Below are 19,082 nucleotides of genomic sequence, written 5' to 3' on the forward strand. Positions count from 1 at the left end.
AGGCATTGAGAATGCTCAATCAAAATCACAAAAATAACTTTTAGTGCGCGCTGTCCAAAATAAAAAACATAACCAAAGCCAGGGCTATGAAAGTGACAAACGTCAAACAGAACATGCAATAACTGTGGAGGAAAATTCCCACATGATGGAGGACAAACAAACTGCCCTGCAGGGGGGAAAAGATGTGAAGGATGTGGAAAGTTGAATCACTTTCAAAAATGTTGTAGATCAAACCACAGAGTCCACTCCTCCATTTTCTGAAAAACGAACCCAATGGCGTCCGAAACGTAACATCTTTATGTCACATGATGACAAGACACAAAAACAAAACACCTCACCAAGCTTGGATGTATATGTGTATGTTGTGTGTACACTACAGAAACCGTCGCAACCACACGCCCAAGTTAACATTATGAACACAACTGTGGATGTTATTAGTGATTTGGGAGCAAGTGTTAGCCTGTTTTTTTTTTTTCATCAACAATGTTAAAGCAAACATCTTTGCTTACGGCTCATCGAACCATTTCCACTGAGAGGAAAATTCACAGCACCAATCCGCTCCAAGACTAAGACGGTGGATACCACTTTCTATGTAATCAAAGGTGACTCTGGCTCACTACTTAGCTGTCAGACAGCAACAGACCTTGGACTTCTGAAAATAATCAACCCACTATCCACCCCAACTGAACCAGCTGATGGTTCATTCATAAGCCAGCTTACCAATGAATACCAGGACCTCTTCCAAGGTATAGGAAAACGGACTTTCAAGTGAAGCTGCACATTGATGACACCGTGCAACCAGCAGTACAACCACACAGGAGGATTCCTTTTCACATGAGCGAAAAAGTTCAACAAGAGCTTGACACACTTAAAAGCCAAGACATCGGAAAAATCAGTGGGCCAATGCCATGGGTATCCCCAATAGTGGTCACACCAAAACCCAAGACGCCTGATAAAGTTTGTCTGTGTCGACATGCACCTTCTGAACACATCACACCAATGGTTGACGACCTCATCCATGATCTGAATGGAGCGGTGGTGTTCTCCAAGCTAGATTTTAATGCTGGATACATTCAGCTTGAGTTACATCCAGACTCACAACCTTCACTACACATACTGGCCTATTGAGATACACCAGACTGAACTCTGGCATAAATTCAGCTGCCGAGGTGTTTCAAAATGCAATACAGCAGGTGCTGCAAGGCATTCCCAACGTGAGAAACGTGAGCGACGACATCCTAGTCTATGGTAGATCTCAAGATGAACACAACGCAAGTCTTAAAGCTGTGTTTCAGAGATTGCGTAAGATCTCACGCTGAACAAGGAAAAATGTGAATACAGCAAAACAACACGAGTGTTTACAGCCATGTTTTCTCAGAGAAAGGCATTTCGGAGCATCCAAAGAAAATCAAAGCCATACAGATTCTGCCAGCACCTCAAAATGCCTCGGAAGTTTACTGTTCACTGGGCATGATACAATACTGCTAACTGTTCATACCAGACTTTGCAACAACCGCACAGACCATAGCACCAGTCTGCGATGGACAAATTAAGAACCTGTCTGATGCAGCACACGACGATGGCCTACTTTGACCCAGCCAAGAGGTCGACACTGTTAGTTGACGCCAGCCCAGTTGGTTTAGGTACCATACTAAGTCGGCACAACCCTACAAGTGACAAAGACGCCCATATCATTGAATATACCTGCCGAGCGCTCTGAGGTTGAACAGCGCTACTCACAAACCGAGAGAGAAGCTCTGGCGATCATCTGGGCATGCGAACACTTTCACTTGTATCTCTATGGAGCTCACTTCACAGACCATAAACCACTAGAGCTTATCTTCAACACCCACACCCCCAGCATGACTTGAGAGCGATGGCGACTGAGACTACAACCATACAGCTACACTGTGAAGTACAAAGCCGGTAAAGACAACCCTGCCGACTACATGTCAAGAGACATCCCATCGCAGGGGAAACCCCACGAACCTCTCGCATGGCAGAGGAATATGTGAACTTTATCATTGACAACACAGTTCCCAAAGCGATGACTCTAGAAGAGGTGCAAGAAGAAACAAAGATGCTCTGCTCTACAGAAGGTGATGCGCCTATTGTCCACAGGAACCTGGCAAGATTCACCGCGTGACACACAAGATGCTGATTTCCAAACATTAAAAGCACTCTTTAGCATGAGACATGAACTAACCAGTCAACGCACAATCAAATGTCATCCTAAGAGGAACACGGCTCGTTCTTCCAATCTCTCTACAAAAAAAGCAATCAATCTAGTTCACACAGGACATCTAGGTATTGTGAAAACAAACACCTACTGAGAGAGAAGGTGTGGTTTCCAGGCATAGATGACATGGTGGAAGAAAGCAATTCAGCACTGCATTCCATGTCAAGCTGCCACTGCAGAAAATCATATGGAACCACTGTCTATGTCAAAACTACCCAAAGGTCCTTGGCTAGAAGTATCAGTCGATTTCTGTGGGCCTTTCCCATCGGGTGACTACCTACTTGTAGTTGTCGACGAATACTCAAGGTATCGTGAAGTCCACATCAGCCACTTCTGTCCTTCCCAAGCTTAACAAAGTTTTCTCCTCCTTTGGAGTACCTGAGACTGTAAAAAAAGACAATGGACCTCCCTTCAATGGACAGTCCTTCACAGATTTCAGCCACTACCTTGGATTTAAACATAGAAAGATAACACCTTACTGGCCGAGAGCTAAATCCGAAGCAAAACGCTTCATAAGAAAACAAGAAAACTGTCACAGCCACAAACTCTGAAGGAAAACCTTGGAAACAAAATCTCTACAGTTTTCAGGGGAAACTACCGCGCAAACCCTCACAGAACTACTCAACAAACCCCAGCAGAGCTGATGTTTGGAAGAAAACTCTGCACTACACTTCCCACAATGCCTCACTTTGCACCAAACACCAAGCTACGTGACACTGATCAACGTGCTAAGCAACGTATGAAAGAGACTGCTGACTACAAGAACCAAGCACAACCCTCCACACTCAAACCAGGAGACACGGTACTCTGCTGTCATCAAGTCAAAGGAAAACTCATGACTTCCTACGTTCCTAAACCTTAAGTTGTGAGAATCAAAGGTTCGGTGATTACAGTGACGCGTTCTGGATGTCTGTAATCCAGAAACACATCATTCTTTTAAAAGCTCCCACTGTTAATACCTGTTGACTTCGACCCCGAGCTGTCGGAAGAAGACGACCTGAACACTTGTCCACAGGACGCTGAACAACCAGATCAAAACCCAGATTCAAACCCTTGATACCCTATGAGAACCAATAGAAGACGTCCAAGATATCTCTTTGAAGAGATGTAATTAATCAAGTTCAAAAACGGTGAAATAGTTAACCTTAATGTTGTATCCCAAGTGAATTTTATACCAACCAGTAGTGATAACCTAAGTTTCTTTATTTTGAAATAAGGGAGGGATGTAATGTAGTGAACATTATGCCATAATCCAGTCCGTGTATTCGTACTGTGGGGTTCCAGTTGCATGCTATACAGTAGCCAGACAGTAGGAGTGATATACTATGTGAACAATAATGCCAGCATACTTTGGATTGAAGTTAAACTGAAGTATACGAACGCCCCGACAGCAGTCCTTATAAACATAAGACATCTAAACAACTGTGGATGTTACAGTAGCTAGCTAGCAAGCTAGCCAACACGTTAGCCAGTTATCTTGGGTGCTTGACTGCCGATGTGAGGTCAGAACGTTCAGATGAACTCTACGCCTCGGTCAAAGTGTCCAGTCTGCGCTCTGAAGGCTCTGAAAGCTAAACACTCTGAATTTACGAGTGCACTCTGGCACTCCAGATTGAATTTACGAACACAACCTATGCGTTCTATGGAAAATAATTAACAATGTGGAAGGTGTGTATGGAGCCAGATACCTGCCAAAAGGTTGAACGTACACTACCGTTCAAAAGTTTGGGGTCACATAGAAATGTTTTTAAAAGAAAAGCACTTTTTTTTGTCCATTAAAATAACATCAAATTGATCAGAAATACAGTGTAGACATTGTTAATGTTGTAAATGACTATTGTAGCTGGAAACGGCAGATTTAAAAAAAAAATAATGGAATATTTACATAGACGTACAGAGGCCCATTATCAGCAACCATCACTCCTGTGTTCCAATGGCACGTTGTGTTATCTAATTAAATTTGATCATTTTAAAAGGTTAATTGATCGTTTAGAAAACCATTTTGCAATTATGTTAGCACATTAAACTGTAGTTCTGATTTAAAGAAGCAATAAAACTGGCCTTCTTTAGACTAGTGGAGCATCAGCATTTGTGGGTTCGATTACAGGCTCAAAATGGCCAGAAACAAAGAACTTTCTTCTGAATCTCGTCAGTCTATTCTTGTTCTGAGAAATTAAGGCTATTCCATGCGAGAAATTGCCAAGAAACTGAAGCTCTCGTACCCGCAAACACCAGTCTCAACATCAACAGTGAAGAGGCGACTCCGGGATGCTGGCCTTCTAGGCAGAGTTCCTCTGTCCAGTGTCTGTGTTCTTTTGCCCATCTTAATATTTTATTTTTATTGGCCAGTCTGAGATATGGCTTTTTCTTTGCAACTCTGCATAGAAGGCCAGCATCCTGGAGTCGCCTCTTCATTGTTGACGTTGAGACTGGTGTTTTGCGGGCACTATTTAATGAAGCTGACGTACAATAATTCCTTTCAGAGTTTTGGCAGTTTCATCTCAACAACAAAAATAACGTACACCAAATGGCATGTGAGGAGTGCTACCCGAACAAGCATAACTATGTATGTATGTGTGTATGTAATGTATGTATGTAATTATTTTAACGAAGTCAGGGAAACCGGAAAGAGGTGTCTTGCTCGTTTTTCAAGTTAAGTCTCCATTGTCTATTACTCCTCAGTTGAGTTGACTTCACATTTGATAGCTAATGTAATGGATTTGTTTGCCAGAGCAAGACTAGACCGCACAAGCTGTATTATGCCTACAACAGTGCAGTTTCAGTCAGCCAGGTGTATCTCTACAGCATGGGCATACCTCTGGGTGAAGTGGACATCCCCATGCATACACCTTATCAAAATATGACTAATTCAGTATTGCACCATCCCGTTCTCTGGGCTTTGTCTGCAATCATAACCAGTAGTACACATAACCAGTAGTGCTCTCCACTAGTATTGGCACCCCTGGTTAAAAAAAAAAAAATGTTTATGCTCTTAGTCTTTCATTCAAAATATTCACAAAAATCTAACTTTTAATTAAAGTAAAATAATTGAAATAAAAAATTATAAAACATTGTTTAATTCTCTTGTTTAATTAGGAGTTTTGGCAAGGAGAATGTCTTTGTTCTCCATAGGCTCTCTCCCTCCATACTGAGAGTTTCCACCAGGAATTTATGACCGTTGTAAAACCTGATGTGAGAGAGGGAGGGAGCCACAATATACACCCAAAAGGGCCACGTCGTGACACAACATTGTTTTTATGAGTGTTTAATCATGATTTCTGCTGACAGACATGATAGGCTACATCGATTACATGTGTAGAATTGCAGGAAATAAAATTTTAAAACTTAAGTTTTTCTCTCTACCGTCAAGATGGGAGCCACTAAAAACTGCCACTAAGGTGTGGCGGGGGCAACCAAATCGTGCTTAGGGCCCCCAAAAAGCTAGAGCCTGACCATGTCAAATTGGCTGGCTAGCTAATAAAATATAATGTCAATATGGTTTGTTAACTTGTTAACTTTCAGGGTTACAACTAGATGGCTATGTCCAAATATTGTTTGATTTGCATGGCTTCTATAATGATGACAGAAGTCTGACTGACAACTTTACCAGCACAAGGACTTGCCGATGTCAAGCTCATTCCAAAAGCCTAATCTCTGACGCAAGCAAGCTGAAGTGCCTTCAGAAAGTATTCACAACCCTTGACTTTTTCCTCATTTTTGTCGTGTTACAGCCTGAATTAAAAATTTATTAAATATAGATTTTGTGTCACTGGCCTACCACAATACCCCATAATATCGTACTAGAATAATGGTTTTAGAAATGTTTCCAAATGAATTAAAAATGAGGCTGAAATGTCTTTAGTAAATAAGTATTCAACCTCTTTGTTATGCCACGCCTAAATAAGTTAAGGAGTAAAAATGTGCCTAAGTCACAATACGTTGCATGGACTCTGTGTGCAGTATTGTTTAACATGATTTTTGAATGACTCCCTCATCTCTGTACCCCACACATACAATTATCTTAAGGTCCCTCAATCGAGTAGTGAATTTCAAGCACAGATTCAACCACAAAGTCCAGGAAGGTTTTCCAATGCCTCGCAAAGAAGGGCACCTATTGGTAGCTGGGTAAAAAAAAGCAGACATTGAATATCCATTTGAGCATGGTAAAGTTAGTAATTACACTTTGGATCGTGTATCTATACACCCAGTCACTACAAAGATACAGGCGTCCTTCCTAACTCTGTTGCCGGAGAGGAAGGAAACCCCTCAGGGATTTCACCATGAGGCAATGGTGATTTTAAAACCATTACAGAGTTTAATGGCTGTGATATGAGAACTGAGGATGGATCAACAACATTGTAGTTACTCCACAATACTAACATAAGTGACAGAGTGAAAAGTAAGTCTATGCAGAATAAAATATTCCAAAACATGTATCCTGTTTGCAACAAGGCACTAAAGTAACACTCCCCAAAATGTCGCAAAGATATTAACTTTATGTCCTGAATACAATTACGTTTTGGGCAAATCCAAGTATTCAACAATGCCATGGTGTAATTGTAAACAAAACACAAATAACTTACAGAATCAGCCTTATTAAATGTTTTATTATTCTTCAGGATGATGAAGATCCAGTGCTATTTCCCCTAAAGGCTACATTGTTGTCATTTTCAAGAGAGTAACTAAGCTATTTACTGTATGTTCTGTAATCATTACAGAACAGAAGACTGTCCTGTAAAGTGATAAAAAACTCTTCTTTTGGTATTTGTTTCATTAATGCATTGTTGATATAGTCCCAAAATGTTTTGCAATCAAGTTTCAAAATGTATACATTTAAAAATACCGAATTACAGCCGGTGTGATGCATTTTGCATCCTATAAAGCAAAACGCATCATATATTTCTGTATTTGGAAAGTGATATATCTTAAACTTGATTTGCTGACATGCAAAACATTTTGGGACTACCTATTAAGCTCACATACCCATTTAAGCCCACCATGAAACAAAACTATTTTCTGCTGTTGAATGTTTCAACCAATTGATATGGTTGTTATATCCATACGTTTTTATTCTAAGCCAATCAGATGTTTTATTATTAAGTTATTTACCGTTCTGTGTAAGTTCCCTAGTGGCCAATTTCAAAGCCGCAAAAAAAACTTGAGGTGACCCTCAGATAAACATATTTTTTGTGCCCTCTCGGATAAGTGATCATACCTTCTGTAAAATTAAGAGTTAATGTGTATAGCATTTTTCATGGACATTAATTACTATTTCTTAGCAATTGATGAAATGGGTTTTTCATGCTAGCAGTCGTGCCTGCATGTCACAGTCACACAGTAGCAACATAACTTGCTGATCTACAACAAAATAATATGCATTTTGTCCAATTTTACTGTTAAATTAACCTTGCATCGTTATATAGTACCTTGGGAAAGAATTCAGATCCCTTGACTTTTTCCACATTTTGCTACGTTACAGCCTTATTCTGAAATGGATCAAATAAAACATTCCACAGCAATCTACACACAATACCCCAGAATGACAAAGTGAAAACAAGTTTGAGTAATTTTGACTAACTTCTTAAAAATAAACATCAATACCTTATTTACATACAGTTGAAGTCGGAAGGTTACATACACCTTAGCCACATACATTTAAACTCAGTTTTTCACAATTCCTGACATTTAATCCTAGTACAAATTCCCTGTTTTAGGTCAGTTATAGGGTTAACACTTTATTTTAAGAATGTGAAATGTCAGAATAATATTTGAGAGTGATTTATTTCAGCTTCTATTTCTTTCATCACATTCCCAGTGGGTCAGAAGTTTACATACTCAATTAGTATTTGGTAGCATTGCATTTAAAATGTTTAACTTGGGTCAAACATTTCGGGTAGCCTTCCACAAGCTTCTTCCAGTAAGTTGGGTGAATTGTGGCCCATTCCTCCTGACAGTGCTGGTGTAACAGAGTCAGGTTTGTAGGCCTCCTTGCTTGCACACACTTTTTCAGTTCTGCCCACACGTTTTCTATAGAATTGAGGTCAGGGCTTTGTGATGGCCACTCCAGTACCTTGACTTTGTTGTCTTTAAGCCATTTTGCTACAACTTTGGAAGTATGCTTGGGGTCATTGTTCATTTGGAAGACCCATTTGCGACCAAGCTTTAACTTCCTGACTGATGTCTTGAGATGCTGCTTCAATATAGCCACATAATTTTCCAACCCCATGATGCCATCTATTTTGTGAAGTGCACCAGTCCCTCCTGCAGCAAAGCACCCCCACAACATGATGCTGCCAGCCCCGTGCTTCACGGTTGGGATGGTGTTCTTAAGCTTGCAAGCCTCCCCCTTGTTCCTCCAAACATAACGATGGTCATTATTGCCAAACAGTTCCATTTTTGTTTCATCAGACCAGAGGACATTTCTCTAAAATGGACGATCTTTGTCCCCATGTTCAGTTGCAAACCGTAGTCTGGCTTTTTTTATGGCAGTTTTGGAGCAGTGGATTCTTCCTTGCTGAGCGGCCTTTCAGGTTATGTCGATATAGGACTCATTTTACTGTGGATATAGATACTTTTGTACCCGTTTCCTCCAGCATCTTCACAAGGTCCTTTGCTTTTGTTCTGGGATTGATTTGCACTTTTCACATCAAAGTATGTTCATCTCTAGGAGACAGAACGCGTCTCCTTCCTGAGCGGTATGATGGCTGCGTGGTCCCATGGTGTTTATACTTGCGTACTATTGTTTGTACATATGAACGTGGTACCTTCAGGTGTTTGGAAATTGCTCCCAAGGATGAACCAGACTTGTGGAGGTCTGCAATTGTTTTTCTGAGGTCTTGGCTGATTTCTTTTGATTTTCCCATGATGTCAAGCAAAGAGGCACTGATTTTGAAGGTAAGCCTTGAAATACATCCACAGGTACAACTCCAATTGACTCAAAGGATGTCAATTAGCCTATCAGAAGCTTTTAAAGCCATGACATCATTTTCTGGAATTTTCCAAGCTGTTTAAAGGCACAGTCAACTTAGTGTATGTAAACTTCTGACCCACTGGAATTGTGATACAGTGATTTATAAGTGAAATAATCTGTCTGTAAATAATTGTTGGAAAAATTACTTCTGTCATGCACAAAGAAGATGTCCTAACCGACTTGCCAAACCTATAGTTTGTTAACAAGAAATTTGTGGAGTGGTTAAAAAACGAGTTTGAATGTATGTAAACTTCCGACTTCAACTGTAAGTGTTCAGACCCTTTGCAATGAAACTCGAAATTAACCTCCGTTGCATTCTGTTTTCATTGATCATCCTTGAGGATGTTTCTACAACTTGATTGGAGTCCACCTGTGGTAAATTCAATTGATTGGACATGATTTGGAAAGGAACAGACCTGTCTATATAATATCCCACAGTTGACAGTGCATGTCAGAGCAAAAATGAAGCCATGAGGTCGAAGCAATTGTCCATAGAGCCCCTAGACAGGATTGTGTCAAGGCACAGATCTGGGGAAGGGTACCAAACATTTCTGCAGCATTGAAGGTCCCCAAGAACACAGTGGCCTTCATCATTCTTAAGTGGAAGAAGTTTAGAACCACCAAGACTCTTCCAAGAGCTGGCCGCCCGGCCAAAATGAGAAATTGGGGGAGAAGGGCCTTGGTCAGGGAGGTGACCAAGAACTCGATGGTCACGCACCTAAAAACGCTCAGACCATGAGAAAGATTCTCTGGTCTGATGAAACCAAGATTGAACTCTTTGGCCTGAATGCCAAGCATCACTTCTGGAGGAAACCTGGCACCATACCTACGGTGAAGCATTGTGGTGGCAGCATATGCTGTGGGGTGTTTTTCAGCGGCAGGGATTGGGAGACCAGTCAGGATCCTTGATGAAAGCCCCAGTCTGAGGTCCTGAGCAGGTTAACGTTCACCTTCCAACAGGAAAATGACCCTAAGCACACAGCCAAGACAACGCAGAAGTGGCTTTGGGACAAGTCTCTGAATGACCTTGAGTGGCCTAGCCAGAGCCCGGACTTGAACCCGATTTGAACATCTCTGAAGAGATCTGAAAATAGCTGTGCAGCAACACTCCCCACCCAACCGGACAGAGCTTCAGAGGATCTGCAAAGAAGAATGGGAGAAACTCCTCAAATACAGGTGTGCCAAGCTTCATAGCGTCATACCCAAGAAGACTCAAGGCTGTAATTGCTGCCAAAAGTACTGCGTACTGGGTCTGAATACTTATGTAAATGTCATTACTTTTTTTTATTTATTATTATATACATTAAAAAAATCTAAACCTGTTTTTGCTTTGTCATTATGGGTGTGTGTGTGTGTGTGTGTGTGTGTGTGTGTGTGTGTGTGTGTGTGTGTGTGTGTGTGTGTGTGTGTGTGTGTGTGTGTGTGTGTGTGTGTGTGTGTGTGTGTGTAGATTGGGGGGGGGGGGGGGTGTAATCAATTTTATAATAATACTGTAACAAAATGTGGAAAAAGTCAAGTGGCCTGAATACTTTCCAAAGGGGATACATTTTTATAAGTTGGGCTTGAAGGGTAGCATAGCACAAAATGACTCCCTCTATGCAGAATGTAAATGGCTATAAATAAAAATGGTTCAACTGGCTTTAGATAGACAAGTTCAACTAACAAGAATAGCAGTACAGCAAATGTGAATCAGCTTTCAGATAATTCATTGAAAGTGGTGTGTGTTAGTCTTTGTGCATGGCTTCTTATCCACAGAGGGCCAGTGTGGGTACAGGGTTTTGTTCTAACCAAACAAAATCACACCTGATTCAACTAGTCAGGTCTTGATTGAAGTCTTTGATTAGTTGAATCAGGTGTACCTTGATATCTGTGGATACAATTGGACACCCCCCTGTTGAGTGCTACTTTCATCATGATGAATAGTAATGATCAGTTTATTCTATTAACTTTAGGGGACATTTAATATAATCACATTTTACTTAAATGTCTGTTTTGTAAGTTTTGGACATTTGGAAATTAATTATATAAGAGGTGGGCTTATTTGGAACTCTCATGGGCTGAAAAGGTACATTCGGTACACATTAAGCCCAGTCTGGACTTTTCACATATTTTCTCAAATATCTGTATCTCTTGTTACAACATTTTTTAAAGTAAAGTCATAAAACTTGATGAGAGATTCATCTTACATTTTATCGACACTTAATTTTTTATTTGACCCCCCCCCCCCCCCAAAAAAAAATCAGGGCAGTATGTATTATAAATGTCTAAACTTAGATTTTGGTGGGCTTATTAGGTACACTTACCATATCAACAATAGATTAATAAAACAAATACTAAAATATAGTTTTTGGGTGGAATTTTCCTTTAAGTGTCAGTGGTCTTTTTTTTAAAGAGAATCTGGATATTCTCTGCTGTTACATGGTCATTTCAGGTATCAAAACCCAAACTATGGTTGTACTTGTATTACTCTTGTTTATATTTTTGTTGTCTTTTGAGTCTTGTAAACAATCAATGTAAAGCGTCTATTACATTTTGAGAGCAGTTACATTTCTCCAGCCCCATCCTTCAGTTGAAGTGGCGGGGCTGGCCACAGACAATGCTGCCTGATTATCCATTCAATGCTGCCTGATTATCCATGCAGCATTTTCCAGGATTAAATAACACCACAAAACCAGTAGAGAAAAGCAAGCAAACTGATCACAGGTCAGTCAGAAAGTTAACTATCTATCCCATGTGTCATAAAGCACCACTAGATTTCAGAGAGAATGTTGCACAGTGTTGATGCACAGTATGATGAACTGGTTGTTTTGAGCAAGATGAAAATATGTGATTTGATACATCCAGATCTGAATGTGCAATTCCACACTACTCATTGGTTCAGTCAAGGAGGCAACCAGTTGCAATGTTCTTTCAAGCTGAAAAACAAGGTAACAGTAGCTAGGCTTCCATTAAGTTAGCGACAGATTTCCATGCAAATATTTTTAAAAAATCTGCATAAAACAAGTTGCACATTTTAGACCAGAGATGTTTCCATCAAACTGACTTTTAGTGGATAAAAGGCTGTGCATGATTACGCATTGCACATAAAAATAACTTTTGCATTTTAAATTCCCAAGTGCTGAATGGGTTGGTTATTTGAATAAGCTGTGTAGTGGCAGGGCAAAAACTAAACGCGTACCCAGGGAGGGTCCCAGGACCGAGTTTGGGAAACCCTGCTTTAACCAACAGCTCGCAGATGCAGTGTGGGTAGGCTACCTACATTTATGAGATTATTATGGATAACAGCGATTTTGTATTTGTCAAACGGCAGCCAAGCATCGATCATGTGGCCAGAATAAGACCCTCGATATTTTTTGGAAAGGAGCATCAAACTCCTCATCTTGCAAATTCAGCAGCCTGTGAAGTTCATCATAATTGATTTCATTTGTATCTTTCCCAAATCGTAGTGGGAGGACCACACAACATATCTCGTGAGTCCAAATGTACTACGATATTATGGTTATTATATCAATATTTGCGCATAGAGGGTTTCCACTGCCATTTCTCGTATAATTAATTTTACTGACACAAAAAGATCCCACCATGTCGAACAAAAAAATTCTATGTCGACATTTATAAAATTGTACCGGTGTGGTTTGTGGTACTGAGAAAGGGAAAAAGTACACAGTGTTCCTTGTATTTAGATGTAAAAACATTGTTATTGCATATTGATCACGAAACAGTTGCCACCTGTATCATACTAATTCCTTTATCGGTGACGCTGCTGAGGGAGAGTGCCTGAGGTCACGTAAAGTTGGCTGACACAACTAAAACAAATGAGCTATTAGTTAACACTTGAACCCTGAATCAGTCATTCGTAATTAAGTAGCTTTATCTTTTAAGGTACATTTTAATTTGTTACTCTTCAACCAAGTTGTCGTAGGGCAGTGCAAACAAACAAGGCCAGTAGAGTTCTTCCAAAAACCAGGCCCTCCTACTAAATGTGTATCCTAATAGCAACCCCCCATAAAGCAGAACATTTAGTACAGTGCATTTTGACATTTGGGTTCATGGATTAAATGTTGCTCTTACACATCCACTTCCTATTTTGTGTTTTCTCTTTCCTCAATGTGCATTGGTTAATTATTGCATTAGTTAATTGGTTATTGCACTGGCCAATTATTGCATTGGTTAATTAATACATTGGTTAATTAACCTGCTCTCTCTCTCTCTCCTTTTTCTTTATAAGTTGGGTAACCCCTTTATTCAGTATTGGAAATAAGCGGAGGCTAGAGGAAGATGACATGTACCAAGTGCTTCCTGATGATGCTTCTCAGGTCCTGGGAGAGGAACTACAGAGGTATGACATACTGTGGCCCAGCTCTATTTTGCTCCCTAGGGCCCATCCCTATCCCTAGGACACATTGCCCTATCCCTAGGACATTGCCCTATCTCCTAGCCTAGCCCTATCCCCTAGCCTAACCCTTTCCCTAGGACATTGCCCTGTCCCCTAGCCTAGCCCTATCCCCTAGCCTAGCCCTGTCCCCTAGCCTAGCCCTGTCCCCTAGCCTAGCCCTGTCCCCTAGCCTAGCCCTGTCCCCTAGCCTAGCCCTATCCCCTAGTGAGTGGAGTTTCATGCTAAACACTGAACTTAGCACCATTGTGTATTTAGGCTCTGTTCTGTTTTCCGATCATAGTCTAACAATGTGCTAATCTCTCCAGGCATTGGGATAAGGAGGTTCGAATGGCTGCCAAGGAGCTGCGGATGCCCAAACTCACCAAAGCCATTGTGAAGTGCTATGGGAAACCCTACGCCGTGTTGGGGATCTTTAGTTTCACCGTAGTATGTAGAAATATACGTTTTCCGGTTCTTGAACATAACATTTGACCTATGTACATATAGTACATGGTAAGTGGGTTTTGTTTTACAGTGTAAATAAGTGGATTTGAGTTCAGGTTGAAATCTCTACCTCTTCTCTTGTTCCTCCAATAGGAGGTGATTAAGGTGATCCAGCCAGTGTTCTTGGGAAAGTTGATCCAGTACTTTGAGAAGTACGATCCTGATGATATGGACGCACTATATGAGGCCTTTGGCTACGCTGCTGGTATCTCTCTGTCCACTGTCGCGCTGACCGTCCTCCAAATTCATTATTACTACCACGTCCTGAGGACCGGCATGAAGATACGAGTGGCTGTGTGTCACATGATCTACAAGAAGGTCATTATACACTACATACCTGCATACAGAATTATACAAACTAAAATCTTCAAGAACAATTTACTAGTAAATGTATTTCCCCCATAGGCCCTGTGTCTCAGCAGTGCAGCGATGGGAAAAACAACCACAGGCCAAATAGTGAACCTGCTATCCAACGATGTCAATAAGTTTGATGAGGTAAAAGCAGGAAGTGCATGAAGACATGCGGATACTTTGGATGAAATGGTTGAGCATATCCTCCCTCAGTTCATTCCGTAGGTTTCTGAAGAACATGGCTGTAGCCTATATGACAGAGGCCCCATATATAACAATTGACCCTTCGTCAAATGTACAGGAATGGAATGCACCAATATCTGCAATGCCTTTAAGCCATCTGTCATCCTGTCCTTGCAACTAAAGTATATAAGTTAAATTCACACGGAGTGAACAAAAGTCATGGATGAATGGAAAATGCAGATTGTTGCTTAGCACAAATGTTTACAATTATTCGATGCTAAACTCAAACCAGACTGAAGGAATATAAATGTATGTAACATGGAGAGCCCATGCAGCTTCTTCAGTGGTATGAAGACAAGCGTGGCCTGTTGGCCGCTGTAGTAGGTCATGAATCCAGCTCGAAGGATCATCTTTGTTATGCTAAATGCAACTACGTAGAAACATTATGTAACGGCTAAATAAACCAGGGATCACTGGTCTTTGCAGGTGACCACCAATCTGCACTACCTCTGGATAGCACCTCTGCAGGCTGTGGTGGTTATCATACTCCTGTGGTATGAGATTGGCCCGTCCTGCCTGGCAGGCGTGGCTGTCCTTGTGTTGCTCCTGCCACTACAGACCATGTTTGGAAAGCTCTTCGGCTCCCTCAGGTGAATTACATAAGTTACACGACATGGCTTGAACTTAGTGGGGTCTTCTTGAGAAAAGTTGACCTCGTCCTTATCTATAGGGGGTAATGCTTTTCAGTGAGTGGCTCTTATGCTTCATTGACTATGTCAGAGCTACCTGTTCAACGGTAACCCGTGGGTCAACCTATATGTTATAATGATGTCCTTGTCTTAAACCCCTTCTCTGTTTTTACTGTAATGATTTACCTCTTGGAACATTCTAAGCACATGTGAAGAAAAGTTAGCTTCATATGTTGGCTGGCATAATGACTGGCAATTGAACCGTGAACTCTTGCTTGGACAGTTGTTCACACAATCAACAACACAAGTGCTGGAAGTAATAGCTTTGATTAGGCGTTATGAAACCCTAAAGCAATGCAGACTTCTCTGATTCTACGAAAGAGTTATCTTAGTTAAATGCAATTTAAACATTGCCATCGATTCGTTAAACTCAGGAAACGTCAGTCGTTTCTGTTCACGAGGAGATATGACTGAACTGACTGAGTGACCTCCTTTTCTTGCAGGAGTAAAACATCTGCCTTGACTGACAATAGGATATGCACCATGAATGAAGTGGTGTCTGGAATCAGGATCATCAAAATGTATGCCTGGGAAAAGCCCTTCTCAGCACTGGTCAATGATGTCAGAAGGTAAGAACTAAACTCAGCAAAAAAAGAAACGTCCTCTCACTGTCAACTGCATTTATTTTCAGCAAACTTAACGTGTAAATATTTGTATGAACATAAGATTCAACAACTGAGACATAAACTGAACAAGTTCCACAGACATGTGACTAACAGAAATGGAATAATGTGTCCCTGAACAAAGGGGGGATCAAAATCAAAAGTAACAGTCAGTATCTGGTGTGGCCACCAGCTTCATTAAGTACTTCAGTGCATCTCCTCCTCATGGACTGCACCAGATTTGCCAGTTCTTGCTGTGAGATGTTACCCCACTTTTCCACCAAGGCACCTGCAAGTTCCCGGACATTTCTGGGGGGCAATGGCCCTAGCCCTCACCCTCCGATCCAACAGGTCAAAGACGTGCTCAATGGGATTGAGATCCGGGCTCTTCGCTGGCCATGGCAGAACACTGACACTCCTGTCTTGCAGGAGATCAGCCATACTGCTCATTCCTGTGTGTGGTGTTATTGTCATGCTGGAGGATCATGTCAGGATGAGCCTGTATCTGTATGTTTATTGTTGGAGAAAATGTTCATATTTTCTAAATTTCACTCTTGATCAAAATGTCTGCCCCCATCGCTGTGAACGTCTCACAGAGCTCTAGCTTGGCTTCCTGAACTCGTTATGAACTCTCCTTTCATCTCATATTAATCCTGTCCATCTATGGCAAACGTTTTTTAATTTAATTTATTTTTCCGTGATGAAACCACTCTCTCCTGCTGCGCTACGATGTAGCGATTGCAGGCATGTGCTTTGTCCGTGGCTGTGACGTATGTTCAGCCAGGGGTTGATGGACAGTCTGAAGAGAAAATGAAATGGTCGGAGGGACATCCCAGCTTCAAGTGGTTTCAGATTTCACATCCTACATCACACAGGCTAATAGCCTAATATTCATGACTGATGTTCCAATTTAGACGTCAAACAGTATCAGGGTTCTGGTCCAATGCTTCTAAAAATGTTATACTACTGTATCCGAGGGAACCAGGGCTATCGCTCAATACAAGCCCTTTCGATCTACGGTATCCACAGATGGATTTATAAGCGAAAATGTTGGTCGGAACCGGACAATAACCACGCAGGGACCTTACATCCTAAGAGGTTCTAAGTTAAGTTAAGGTTAAATCCTTCCTAGAAGTCACAGTTGGTGCACAGAGGGAGATGTCAAAATGCAGAATTTTGGCACGTCTTTCTTCTTATAATTTTTAAATTTTTTAATTAATTGAGCTTTCCATGTGGTCTGTACCGGCCGGCAAACAGTACTGGAGCATTGGCTCTCAGACCAATAGGCTCCAAGACAGCTTCTACCCCCCAAGCCATAAGAGTGCTAAATAGCCAGACTTGACTCAAAGCTGTGAATACTTATAGATATATTTGTATTTTATTTTCAATACATTTGTAAAAAATTCTAAAAATATCTTTTGACTGTCATTATGGGTTATTTGGTGTAGATGGGTGAGATATAAAATCAATATAATCCATTTTGTATTCAGGCACAACAAAACAAATGTGGAATAAGTCAATGTGTATGAATATAGTGTGTGCATGTCCGCATGTGCGGTTTATAGTGTTTGGCTGAGTGCCAGGCACCCCTAGCATGGGCTCACAGAGGTAGCAAAGCCACATGCACTTCACCAGCTGCCAACAAACAGCTATCAGTTACATTACAGGTCTAGTCCCCTGATCCCTCTCCGAGACCTTGCTGTAGTCTTTCTGCTTCTCTTTGTTCTTTAACACGAGGATAAGTTGCATTTATTTGTGTCAGAATGTTACATTCTATGGTAGCTTTTAGTGGAATGTCTGAGGTATTTGTGGAATTCCCATTCCCAAAACACTATCTCCCATATTCCTGGCTGCAGCAAAGTGCATAAAAGCTGTAATAGTAATTCTGCCGTTCTTCTTCCATGTTTCCGCAATGAGTGAAAAACCTCTTAAAATCCTTGTCTATTGACGCATCCGTACGTCAATCTAATGGACATCGTTTAAAAAATCACCAGCAAAATCTGTCAGTTTAAGCTAGAAGTTTTTTTGCATGGGGAAACGGACAAACACGATTTGAGAAAATGAATTGCAATTTTTAAAGGAACTGGTTGACTTTGGCTAGCTAGGTCTTTTTGCGGAAGAGTCTTCCGCAACTGTGGTGGAAAGTAGCAGAGCTACAGCGCTGTTTGTCAGACCGTTAGACATCCCGAAAATTGGCCTGCACGGAAAATGTCTGCAGCGTCCAAACGTTTTGGCCTACTACCTAATATGACCACTCTATGGTCTACAACCCCCACAAGCCCCACTGGACTCTTCAGAATTCAGCAACGCTAATGAGCCAATTTCTGTCTGTAGCGTCCGAACCGTTTGGGCTACAAACCAATATGACCCCACTGTGGAAATGGGAGACTCTCATGAACACGATGGTGTACTCTGTTTTTGCTCTACGACCCCAACAAGTGTCACGGAACTCATCGGAAGGTAGACCATACAAAGGAATGGAAGTATGGAGGTATTTTTGTGCCATCAAAAATAAGGGGTTAAATAGGTGTCCAAAAAAAGTAAATATTTTGTGAGCTTTCTTATATTTACTAGAACCATATTCCTTTATGATAAATGTTTGACTTTTTTGTCATTTATTAATGTTATTCACTGCGAATCTATGGGTTACAGTAGTAAAGGCCCAATTCAATATTTTATCAAATAACAAAAATATTATTATATATTTTTTAATACACACACCTAAAGGGGTCCTAAAATTCCAAATCAAATAGCTAAATGATCCATGGTATGACCCCCCCCCCCCCAACGGCTTAGACTTTTATAGGTTAATGGTGTTCGGTTCTAATTCTCAGAGTATAAACTCAACGGACACTATGAAAGCTCAAACCAAGTTTATTCTTCCCAGGGGGTCAATACAGCTGCATTCAGACAAACATTGTTCACACAAGCACTGACATTTAACCCTTCCTCCTAGGCTGAGTCTCCTCCTACACATCTGAACAGCCAATGCATCTCTGTTGCTCGACAGAACCTTAGTGCTATCTGTTCTTCCTCACTTCATCTGACCTGACCTCTACCCCAAAGTGCTCACTCCTCTTATCAATGCCTGCCACGTCATCGCTTTCCC

The 19,082-nt window shown here is 41.1% G+C and overlaps 1 protein-coding gene across 3 annotated transcripts in view; it reads left to right on the forward strand.

The window, feature by feature from the left end:
- LOC115179617 (multidrug resistance-associated protein 4-like) overlaps positions 1–19,082 on the forward strand; it is a 35,616-nt gene that overhangs the window by 1,549 nt on the left and 14,985 nt on the right. For all 3 annotated transcript variants that reach the window (XM_029741249.1, XM_029741251.1, XM_029741250.1), the window contains exons 2-7: positions 13,438–13,548; positions 13,911–14,031; positions 14,182–14,406; positions 14,494–14,583; positions 15,109–15,272; positions 15,815–15,940. In XM_029741249.1, the coding sequence (XP_029597109.1) occupies positions 13,438–13,548; positions 13,911–14,031; positions 14,182–14,406; positions 14,494–14,583; positions 15,109–15,272; positions 15,815–15,940 (837 nt within the window). The remainder of the gene's footprint in view (positions 1–13,437; positions 13,549–13,910; positions 14,032–14,181; positions 14,407–14,493; positions 14,584–15,108; positions 15,273–15,814; positions 15,941–19,082) is intronic.

Source organism: Salmo trutta, chromosome 39 (genome assembly GCF_901001165.1).
Source record: "Salmo trutta chromosome 39, fSalTru1.1, whole genome shotgun sequence".
In the NCBI taxonomy this organism is placed as follows: Eukaryota; Metazoa; Chordata; class Actinopteri; order Salmoniformes; family Salmonidae; genus Salmo; species Salmo trutta.